Source organism: Spermophilus citellus (genome assembly GCF_964194105.1).
Source record: "Spermophilus citellus genome assembly, chromosome: X".
NCBI classification, from domain to species: Eukaryota; Metazoa; Chordata; class Mammalia; order Rodentia; family Sciuridae; genus Spermophilus; species Spermophilus citellus.
Genome location: NC_138190.1, coordinates 16,805,188 through 16,817,497, shown reverse-complemented (window position 1 = coordinate 16,817,497; position 12,310 = coordinate 16,805,188). Strand labels below are relative to the sequence as shown.

The window sequence follows — 12,310 nt, the reverse complement described above, 5'->3', positions numbered from 1 at the left end:
CTGATTTTAGTGGCAAAAGAATTAACAATTGCATCTGTCTGTATCATTAACTAGCTGTCTTATAACAGTCACTGACCTTCTTGGAGTCCAGTTTTAGCTATAAAGTTAAAGTAGGCAATTTTGGAGGTCTTTTGCAATTATAAACAGTTTATAACTTCATCTTAAATTTACAGGTTACTTCAGGAATTGGAAATTTGTTCTCTATAAAAAGTCAGATTGTACACATTTTAAGCTTTGTGGGCAAAGAGGCAAAATCAATGAATGGTATTATATAGATATTTGATAGCAAACTTTGCACAATTTTTATTGAAGGAGTTCAAAATAGAATAGTAATTTAGTAGAATTTTTTGTAATGCAAGCCTATTAGTGAGAAGAATTGAATTCTTTTGTGGTGGGATAACATTTTGCTTAATTGAGCTTTAAAGTTATTGCTTCACATCCTTAAACCAATATCAGAGATTTATCTGTAAAAATCATTCTTGGCTTATGGGCTATATGAAAGCAGGCAGCAGGCAAGATTTAGCCCACAGGCTATAGTTTGCCAAACCCCAACGTAGATGCTTGTGGGTTTCAATCACTGCCCTTCATGATTAAAATCAAATAATTCATCTTAAACTAAATGAAACTTGTGTGGGACTGAGGGCATAGCTCAATGGTAGAGTGCCTATGTAGCATGGATGGGGCCCTGGGTTCCATCCCTAGAACCACCAAATAAAACTTGTATGAATCCCCTTCAAAGCAATCAATTTACTCACTTATGTCTAATAAAATAATTATGCCAGTCTAATGAATTTATTGCTATGAGGCTAATATAAAACTGGTAGGAGGGCTGGGGCTGTATCTCAGTGGTAGAGCACTTGCCTTGCAGATGTAAGGCCCTGGGTTCGATCCTCAGCACCAATAAATAAATAAATAAAAAGAATTGAAACTAAGGATATTTTTTTAAAAAAACTTGTAGGAAACCCAACTATTGATTCTAGCATCCACTCCTACCTTCTCCTACCTATAAAGAAGTCCATGAATATGTCATATTATTATTATTAATAAACATTCACTAAGCACCTAAGGTTTTACTCCTATAGTCACTACAGGACATATTAGTCCATTTCACAGATGAGGATACTTATATCTGTGAAATGGACTAATTTAGATTTAGAAGCATTACATACTTGCCTAAGATCTAGTGTGACTTCAAAGCACTTTTTTTCCACATTGTATTGTATTGGTGCATTATAGTTGTACACAATGATGGGATTTGTCGTTTCATATTCATACATGTGCATAATATAACAATATAATTTGGCCAATATCACTCCCCAGCATTTCCTCCCTCCTTCTGCACCTTCCACCCCTTGGTTCATTTCTTCTACTGATGTCCCTTTGATTTTTAGAAAAGCTACCCCTACCTTTGTTTTCCTTTATCCTCTCTAGTTTCCACAAATGAGAGAAAGCATATGACCCTTACCTAAGAAGTTCTCTTAAACATTATATTATACTGGAGACATTTCTGGAAATCAAAAAAAAAAAAAAAAGGTGCCTCCTCTCATGTCAAAATTAAAACTTAGACTTATTTCCATGAAATGCATATTCTCTTCCCTCAAATTTAGGATCAGTATTTCAATTAAGCCCTAATGTGTAATATAAACTTACTGGTTGGCACACTTTCCTGAGGAAACAAGTAGAAGGGAAAGCACATTTACTGACAGAGCTTGCCACCTGTAGTGATCCCCAGGATCTTGTGAATATGTTGCTTTATATAGCAAAAAGAACTCTGCAGACGCAATTAAGGTTGAGGACTTGAAAATGGAGAGTTTCTCCCAGACTATCCAGGTAGACTCAATCTAAACACTTGAGTCCTTAACAACAATCTTTTTTGGCTGGAATGACAGAGATGCAACAGGAGAGGTCAGAAGAGATACTGCAGATGAGAAGTCAGGGGATTTCAAGGGTGAAAAGGATCTGATGCACTTTTGCTGCTGGCTCTAAGATTTAGAGGCCCTATACAAGGACCATAGAAAGGCCCCTGGGAGCTAAGAGTGAGTCCCAGGCAATAGACATCTAAAGTAAGAACTTCAGTTCTACAACCCAAGGAACTGAATTCTGTCAACATTCTTGATGAGCTTTTTCAGAGACTCTTAATAAGAGCCTAGAGAAGCTGACACCTTGATTTCCACCTTCTGAAACCAAAGCAGAGAAACCAGCCAAGCCAAGCCAGATTTCTAACCTACAGAACTGTGAGACAAATGAGTTGTTTTAAGTTGCTACAGTTGAAGTAATTTGTTACAGTAGCAATAGGAAGCTAATACTTTGCCCAAGGAATCCAGCATTTGTAGGTTAAGAGAATCCAGACACCTCTCAGCTTGGTTTCTAAAAATCATTCAACTCAATCATAATACACACAAAAGACTCTGTGTATTCCTACACTATGTTCCTTCTCTTTACATCCTTCCCCTGTCTTTCCCTTTAGCAAAGAATAAATGAGCTTGAAACAGCAAATGAACTTACGCTAGACAAAGGTGGACAAAACAAAGAAATCAAATAACCAATTCCTGAAGTAGACTCTGCTGAGGACTTCTGAAGCTTTAGCAAGGATGACTAAAAATCTTACCTCAGATACATGATCTTACCATTCCTGATCCTGCAGAGCTCCTATTGACTCTGGGGCACATTTGGAGCCTTGATTATCCCCAGAGCTAATATTAAGCAGCTGCGCCAGCAGATCCTACCAGATGTTGATACTATTCTTTCTTCTGTTTAGTGCCTATGCCAAACCAACTGTTCAACATTCCATACATTTCTTTTATTATATCCAAGTTTATTATATATTTAGTTTTACCATTCTCTAATGTAAATTGACCTGTGCTAGTTTTATAGTGTATTTACATTTTTTTTATATTCCTCCTATGAAGAGATGGAGTCTAAATTCCTCTCCTCTTGATTATGAGCTAGCCTTAATGATTCACTTCTAAAGAATAAAATGCAGTGGGAATGACACTGTTTGACTTCCAAGGCTAGGCAATTAAGGCTGATACAACCCCAACCCCACCCCAGTATACGAAGCATGCTTTCTCTCTCTTTCTCAGGAAACTTGTTCTTTCATGTTTCTTTATCAGCCAACATGTTGTTAAGAAACTCAATGTACATGGAGAAGCCATATGTAGGTGTTCCAGCCAACAGCCAGAATCAACCATTGGATATGAGAAAGGCAACTCTTCCCACCAGCCACTATCTAAATGTAACTACATGAAAAACCATGTGCAAGAACCACACAACTGAGCCTAGTGACACTCAGAAACATGAGTGATAAAAACAATTATTGCTGTTTTAACCCTTTAAATTTGGAAGCAGTTTGTCATGCAGCAATAGATATCTGGAACACTGAAAAGTTGGCTGTCCCCAGATTAAGTCCTACCCAGTAGGCTGAATTTCCCCCAGAAAACAGTTTTGTTTGCCCAAAATAATGGTTTAAAAATATTACTGCTTGGACCAGGTATGGTGGTACATGCCTGTAATCCCAGCAGCTTGGGAGGCTGATGCAGGAGGATCACAAGTTCAAGGCCAGCCTCAGCAACTTAGCAAGACCCTGTCTCTAAATAAAACATAAAAGGGCTGGGAATGTGGTTCAGTGCTTATGCACCTAGGTTTAATCCCTGGTATCAAAAAATTTAAAAAAAGAATCAATGACTGGACCCTGAAAGCATTTGAGTTTGCAGAACTTATCTTCCAATAAGATTTTAAGTTTCTCATGGGTTAAGATAATAGTCCAAATGGTACATTCAGAGTAGAAAATCACTTAATCTATTAAGATGAATTTATTATATTGCAAACATCTACCTTAATAAACAAAGAACATCATTTGAGTACTTTAAATTCTTCCTACTGTGTCTTTGTGGTGCTCCTGCAGTCTGTGTTTAGCAAAGAATTTAATGGATAAGGTAGGGAAAAGTCCTATAAATTTAAAATCCCAAAATATATGGGGATGAAATAATACTAGACAATAGGACTGATGAAAAGAATGTAATGCCAAAATACAATGATCTGAAGGAATAACATTCATACTCCATTTTCTTGGAACCATATACAATAGATATACATTAGAGTCAAGTTTCACATTTTACTTGTCAACACTTGAAGATAGTCTAGAGAATATATAATGGGAAAACCATCAAGTATCTATTTCTTTCTTACTAATATTTTGCAGTTTATATAACTCACATTCTGTGCTACAGATGATTTTGCAAACAAAAATTCTGTGCAGAACCATAATTTGTAGAGACATTTGATGCATTTTAAAATGTATTTTCCAAAATATATAGAAAGAGAATCTAGGCATGTTTGGTCACAGTAGAATGAGAATGAGTTAATAGGGAAACTGGCTTAAAATCATTTCTGTCAAAGAAGAAGATCCTGAGGGAAAGAAATTACTCTTGACTCAAGCCAAGCAGTAAAATAAATCCTCTATTTTTAAGCAAACTGATGAAGTGACAATTCTGAGAACCAACCCCTAAATATGTACCTTCAGGGATGACCACCCAATTAATTTCATTCTTGCTGACATTTCCTATTGCCTTAGAAAATTCTTAATGCACATTAGTGTAGCTAAAATGAATTCCATGAGAATGAAAGATAGAGGGTATTTATCTCCTATCCCCACAAAGAAGTAAAATGTTATTTCAGGGTTTTGTGGAAATATAATCATGATGTGCTGTTCAAAGTGTAGAGGAGCTACTCCAGAATCATCCCCACTTGATTAACTTATGAATTTCAGACTTTAAAAATGTCAATTAAAGCCAATGGCTGTCATGAAACTAAAATTCCCTACAATGCCTGACAAAGTCCAGCCAGATATTTAGGTAGGAAGGGAGGGAGGGAGGGAAGAAAGCAAGGAAGGAAGAGGGAAGCAGAGGGAAGGGGAGGAGAGGGGAGGGTAGGAGAGGGGAGGGAGGAGGGGAGGGGAGGGAGGAAGGGAGGGAATGACTGTCATATCATTTTACCATGCAAACAGGTTAAATCTCTTAATGTTGTTTACCCTGAGATAGACATAATCTGAGAAAACAAGAATCAAAAGTATTATACCTATATTCATTCTTGGAGGATTTCTCCCTAAACATAAACCAATTTAATATCCTTGTAAAAGAGGTAAAGTCAGCTCTCCACATCCACAGGTCAGAAAAAAAAAATGCACCTCTACCCAATATGTTCAGACTTTCTTCTTGTCCTTATTCTCTAAACAATATAGTAATGCATCTATTTACATTGTATTAAATATTGTAAATAATCTACAGATGCTTTAAAATATATGAGAAGATGGACATAGGTTATATACAAAAGCAACTCCATTTTGTATAAAGGACTTGAGCATCCTCAGATTTTAGTATCTGTAGGATGTTCTGAAACCAATTCTGCATAGATTCTAAGAAACGACTATATTTGTTTTCCACTGATGGAGAAAAAAAAAACTACACATATCAAACAATTTGCCTAAGCCCACAAATTCACTCAGCATTTTTCCAAGGCATGAATAAAATATTAGCAATAGTCAAGAGCATTAGAATCTGACAACCAATCAGTATTTTAAGATACTGTTAAAGATGACACATTTAGGACTTTTTCAATTAGCAGCGCAAGCCCTGCTACATATCCAAATGAATACTGACATTTTGAAATTGAAGAATTAAATTGGCATCATATCTAATATGGAGGAGTTCCTGCAAAAACCATAAAAAGTTACAAAAACACTGCTTGGTAAAGCCTTGAATTTTCCACAAATTAAAAAAAAAAACAACTTTTAACTGATCTGAATTAAAGGGCAGAATGATTTGCTTATATCTATAACAATCCTACTGTATGGAGATGGTCATAAAGATATTAGAAATCATTTGCTAAGGAATGCAATATAGCTCAGAGGTAGGGCACTTGCCTAGCATGTGCAAGGCCCTAGGTTCAATGCCCAGCACTACAAAAATAAAAATTGTTGAAATCATTGGGTTTTGGTCATCAGATTTTAGAGCCCTAAATCTAAAATTTCTATTGTGTAGTTTAGTTTGAGGATTAAACAGGATAGGGAGACTAAGACATAATATGATAAGAGGAAAGAACCCAAGGCAGCAGACAATTATCTTTAGACAATTATCTATCATTACCAAAGAAATTTTAAAGCTATCTGTTTTCTTCTTTGATGCTTTTGTTTGGAGTCAGAGATAGGTAGAGGAGTGATCTAGCTTGGGTCTATTCCTTCAAGGGAATAACTTACAAGTATCCTCACAGATGTATGTTGTACAAAAATTTGAAAGGCAGAGGGCAGGGATGGCCAGATGGGAGCATAGAGTGCTTAAGCCTGGGTACAGGGGATTAGAGACCCTACAATCCAAGACAGAGTAGGGAGTTGAAAAGTGACAAAAAAATATCAAAATAACCAGCCAAAGATCTAGAAACTAAGTATCAGCCAAGGTAAAAAAAAAAAAAAAAAAGTGGACTATGGGGTTAAATCTGCAAGCTTTGTCATCTAAAAATGGCCAACTTGGTGGAAAATGAATGAAGAAAACCCAGACTCAAATTTAAAAAAGAGACCCTGAAACTAAAGGTCAAACAAAAGCTAAATAAGCACTCCACATATCCCTGGTTGAGTAGGAAATTAGGTATATATACAGGGGAGACCAGAGAGAACCCACTAGAAGGTAAAATCCAAGGCAGATGGAGTGCTGGCTGTGACTTTGAAGGTACTCCCAGCCTACACACAGAGCAACTGGCACAGGGTAGAAGCCCAACAGGCTGGAGGTGGGTGAGCATAGCCATGCCCTAATCACTGGCTGAGCACTAAGTTGTGGAAACACGGGGGTAATCATCAGGAATAAAAAATAAGAACTAAAAAACTGAGCAAAATATCCACACCTCCTTAGTACAGAAGATATAAATTCTGTAGTGTAATTCCAGCAAAGTCACTCTAAGAAAAGCCTTAGAAAAACAAATCAGAATCCAGAGTTCCTACATCATCTAAAATGTCATTTTCAACAACAAAAAATTATGTTATGCAAAGAAAAAGTATAAAAGAATCAATCAATAGCAACTGACTCTAAGTGAGCCCAGATACTGGATTTGGCAAAGATGTGAAAGTAGCCATTATAAATTAGTTCAAAAAATTAAGCTACATTCAAAAAATTCATGATAAATATGACAGTGACTCAATAAATAATCACAGGGAAGCAGAAACTACAAAAAAAAAAAGAAAGAAAAGGAAATTCTGGAGCTAAGAACAGATCAATAGAAATTATCCAACCTAGATAACCAAGAGAAAAGATAAAACACTGGAGAAATGGACCACAGTAGAATAGAATCTAGTCCCAGAACCAAAAGCACCAGAAGGCAGAACAAAAAGTAATCTAAATCTGAGCTGAAGAATTTCTCAATTGTAAGGTTTTCATTCAGTTGTAAAATATGGGTAACTGTACTTCTACCTCCCAGAAGTGACATGAGGATAAAATGAATTAAAAATTGTGAAGTGCTTCCTGGCATATTGTAAACACACAATAACTGTTAGCTGCTATGATGATGATCATCATCATCATCAAAGTGTTTAAGGAAACTCTCCTACCAATAGGGAATGTTCTTATAGACAGAAGAAGACAAATCTTAGCTGCTATTCTAATAGAAATAATATAGCTCTGAGTTCTTTGATATGCATTACACCTCAACAAATATCTTCTAGATGCTTCAAAATTATTCAATTTTTAGAATACTTTTTAGTTGTCAAAGGACCTTTATTTTATTTATTGATATATGGTTCTGAGAATCAAATCCAGTGCCTCACACATGCTAGGCAAGCACTCTGCCACTGAGATACAACCCCAGCCCCCAAATTATTCATTTTTACATGTCTAATCATACTCATTTCTAAAATATTTATTATTTTTTAAGATTGAAAAGTTTCCAACTGAGTGTGAAAATCTAGAGAAATATTCTTGCTATATATGTGTGTGTGTGTGTGTGTGTGTGTGTGTGTGTGTGTGTTTACAACTAGATCTAGCAATAATTTTAATGTTAGCACCCTAGTAAGCCTTCTTCTGATAGGTGTTAATGAAGATCTGAATCATATAATATCAGAAATAAGAGTTGGCTAAACATGACACAGATTTTGCTAAAGCAAAACAACTGGCAATCTAGCTACTCTAACTTGAGGGGAATTACAAAGTTTAATCTAAGAGATTCCACCTCCCAAAGTATTTATCTATTTCACTTTTTTTTTCTTTGAATACTCACTCTGTTTTTGGAACAGCTTTTCTTAGCCAGACGAAATCAGACTGTGCTAAATACTTTCGGGTTTGCAGAACATTGCCAAAGTAGTCCGATTCTGAAAATTTGATCTGAAAAAAAAAAAACATAATACATTGTTGTAAGTGGAGATAAGAGATGACACTAAAAATAGATTTGAGCACATGAAGGAGCAACCAGCAGAGAAGCTACGGCCCTTGCAGCATCTCTCAGCCGTTACTGGTTAACCCAGGATTCACAAAGCCGTGAAATTTAATCTCAGTGATTTTCTTTTAACATAAAAGCTCAAAAATCAATATGGTCATTTCTGGATCACAGTTAAGAAAAACACAAGAAGCTACAGTCATTAACAATGTGTTCCATTTACTTTATAAATGAAAAATCTACTTTAACCTTTACAGAACATATCATCTTAGGTTTGAAATTTCTTGGCTCACAAGTTCTTGATCTTTCTAAAATGTGGACCTTATTTGTCACCTAAGATTCTTCTAATAACATTCAGTTTAGTCAGCTGAAACCTCATTTAGTTTATAGATGATGATTTAGTCAAATGTTAAAATCCAATTTACTGTAATCGGCATTTGTTCATAAAGGAAAAAAATGAAACCAATTCAGAGACCCTATTTTCCACCCTAAGCACAAAGAAGTCACCAGAATAATTTAATTATTAAGAGAATTTATCTATTAATACAAAAAGGCTCTGGTCACTAAAAATTAATGAAATTACAGAGGAAAATCATAGATTATACTTTGCAAGGGAATACAGGAAGTTGGTAGCTCACAATAATGTTGTCTACTAAGATAGGAAAATTGACATAATTATTGTGTTCCTTTTTTTCTTTTTTCTTTTTGGTTTTTTGGAAGGAAATAGCAAACACTTTCAATACTAATACATTTCATCTACAAAATCAGCAATATTTAACCTATAGATTCTAAATAATATCTGTACAGCAATAAAAGCAATAGCTGGTATTGCTAACTAATGCTTCCATTTTAAAATATATTACCATGGCAAAAATAAATGTAAAATATATAACTGCAGCAAATAAGGAAAGCACATTTTTGAATAGGTGAAAACTAAAAGTAATCAAATTATTAGCTATATTTTTTTTTGGTAACTTTAAGACATAGTTTGTCTTTTTTTTTTTTCTTTTCCTGGTGCTGAGGATTGAACCTAGAGCCTTGCACATGCTACGTAAGTGTTCAAACACTGAGTTATATCCCCAACTCAAACCAAAGTCTTTTAAAATTAAAAATTAAAATACAGTAAATGCGTACATATGAATACATATACATACATATACACAACTTGATAGTTACCAACTTGACATGTCACCTATTTGTTGGCCAATACCTGGCTCACATTTAGTTCCTCTCTAACATAGAGTGGGTATTCATGGTGGCGGTGTACACTCATTGTGTCCACAGACAACATCTGTGTTTCAATAAGTTTTCTATGTCAACAACCTTAAAAATCTTTCAATGGGAGCAGGTATAAAAGAAAATGTAAAATAACTGAAAGCACACTGAGAAAGGGAGGAGTGGAAGTATCAATTCCCAGCACCCTTAATATTCTATTTGGCCAATAAATTATAAAGACATAAGTTTAAATTGTCCTTTTCTTAAAGTGTTTCAGCAGGGAAGGGGGGGCGTGATAAATAGATCATTGTATATTCATAGAAAACAATACAGTGTTTTAAATCAATGTTATATATGCATGAACATGAAATAATCTGAAAAATAAGGTAAATAAGTTGTATGAGAAGATTTAAAATTTTAAAACACGTGAAACAATACTATATGCTGTTTATGGACACAAACATATATAGCAAAAGCATAAAGAAATACATAGGAATGATTAAGATTGATTTCACAGTACCATTTATATCCAGGGAAGGACATAGGTAAGGAGGAAGGAAATCAGATCAAGAATTAGACATTGAATTTAAAATGTATCTATTTTATCCATTTAAAATGTATGTGTATTCTGGGCACAGTGACACATGCATATGTGTCAGGAGGCTGAGGCAGGAGGATCAGTTGAACCCACCAGTTCTAGACCAGTTTGGGCAATACAATAAGATCCCCTTCTCTAAAATAATAATAGTAATAATAATAAATTAAATGTGTATGCATGTATAAAAGCTATTCAATAATATTTTTGAAGATAAATGTGTTCAAAACATTATTTTACATATTGTCCCAATGTTAGAAATGGTTCATAATAAAAAAGAAATCTTCTAATTGATTTTTATTTTAAGATAGAGGTTTTCTCCTAGCTTCAAAAGAAACATAGAAAGCATCTTGCTTTAGGAAATAGCCTTAACTAGCTTTCCTAAGACATTCTTGTATAATATAATTGAAAGATATGTCCAGGTGCATGCCTGTAATCCCAGCTACTCAAGAGGAAGAGGCAGAAGGATTGCAAGTTTGAGGCCAACCTCAGCAATTTAGCAAGACTGTCTCAAAATAAAAATTAAAAGGGCTGTGGAATGTAACTCAGTGGCAAAGCACCCCTAGGTTCAATCCCCAGTACCACAAAAAGAAAAAGAGTCCATTGTTCAAACCTGAGCTTTTTTCAGCTTTTGTTTTTTTCCAAGATAGCCCTGCCAAGACCTTTAAAACATTATTGTAACTGAAATAAAATTCAGATATGTTTTTTGGGTTCAGAACATTGGGAAATTCTCCCAAAAGTATTTCCTTTAAAAATAATAACTATTTTTTGAAATATTACTGAAGTCAGTTTTTACTTTTAGAAAAGTTTACTAATTGTGATACTTTCCCATTCCATCTAAAAAACAACACCAGGGGCTGGGAATACAGCTCAGTTGGTAGAGTGCTTGCCTTGCATGCATGAGGCCCTGGGTTCAATCCCCAGCACCACAAAATCATCATCATCATCATCATCATCATCATCATCACTAACTTGACACTAAGTTTGGTCCATAGACATTAAAGATAAAACCATCTCAAAACTTCCAAAGAAAATAATTCCAATCTAAGAACACTATAAATAAATAAAGTTCTACTGTACCCACAAAAATAATCATTCAGAGTAAAACGTAACTGTAACACATTACAATTTGCCACAGCTTATATACATTTAGAAGGACAATTGTTATATTGTTTTAATTATTAAATGGTGAATATTTGTCTTTTCTTAGACTGGCTTAATTTATGCATTGCACTAATTTAATGGAAATCACAAGTAATGGGGATCAAGTCTTACTTCGAAGACAAAAGTGTTTGGAGGTAAGAGGGGCAGTCATTATTCACATATGATAGATAGGAAATAGGTATAATGAGACTATGGATCTAGGCAAAGCCACACAGCCCAAATCATTTGGCCCCTACTTCAATGTTATTTTCATTGGTTCTTATAAGAAACTCAGTAATTCAACAAAATGAGTACAGGGAAGAAGGAGGAGAAGATAAGAATTAGAAACTGGAATAGAAGTAGTGATTAAATAAAATCATCATATGGTTTACTTAATAAAATACTGTATAGCTATTAAACTAACGGTAAAAGGCTATGGAAGAAAGTGCCAAAATAAGGTTAACTGTAAACATCAGTATTAAATGCTATATAAACATCAATTATAGCTATATAGTAATAGATAAAACAGTACACTCTAAGGGAAATATACATTATTATGGTCAAGTACCAATATTGTGGGTACTTTTTAGTTCCTTTCTTCTATTTCTCAAATTTTCTTCCATGTGATAACACTTTGACAATTTCAAATATTTCAGAAGGCCCTTGGATGAGAAAAAAAACTCAAAACCCAGCAATGATAAGGAAAGTTATGTTTGTTGTTATAGAAATAGCAATAAAAATGTGCATGAATATTTAAATCACTTGTTATCTCCAAAAAAAAATGTAACCTCTGCTAGGGACAATAATTAGCTCAAAAGCCTCTTGTCCTTTCAGTTACTGGGAAAAAATCTAGGTCAAGTTGATAATGACTTTCAATCAATTCTATCTCTTGACCTTTCAATGGAGTGACCTTTGGGGAACTAATTAGGTTCCCATGTCATTTCT

General features: G+C 34.7%; 1 protein-coding gene across 2 annotated transcripts in view; it reads right to left on the bottom strand.

The window, feature by feature from the left end:
* Positions 1-12,310, bottom strand: part of PHEX (phosphate regulating endopeptidase X-linked) — a 201,883-nt gene that overhangs the window by 57,399 nt on the left and 132,174 nt on the right. For both annotated transcript variants that reach the window (XM_081277212.1, XM_081277213.1), the window contains one exon: positions 8,257-8,360. In XM_081277212.1, the coding sequence (XP_081133338.1) occupies positions 8,257-8,360 (104 nt within the window). The remainder of the gene's footprint in view (positions 1-8,256; positions 8,361-12,310) is intronic.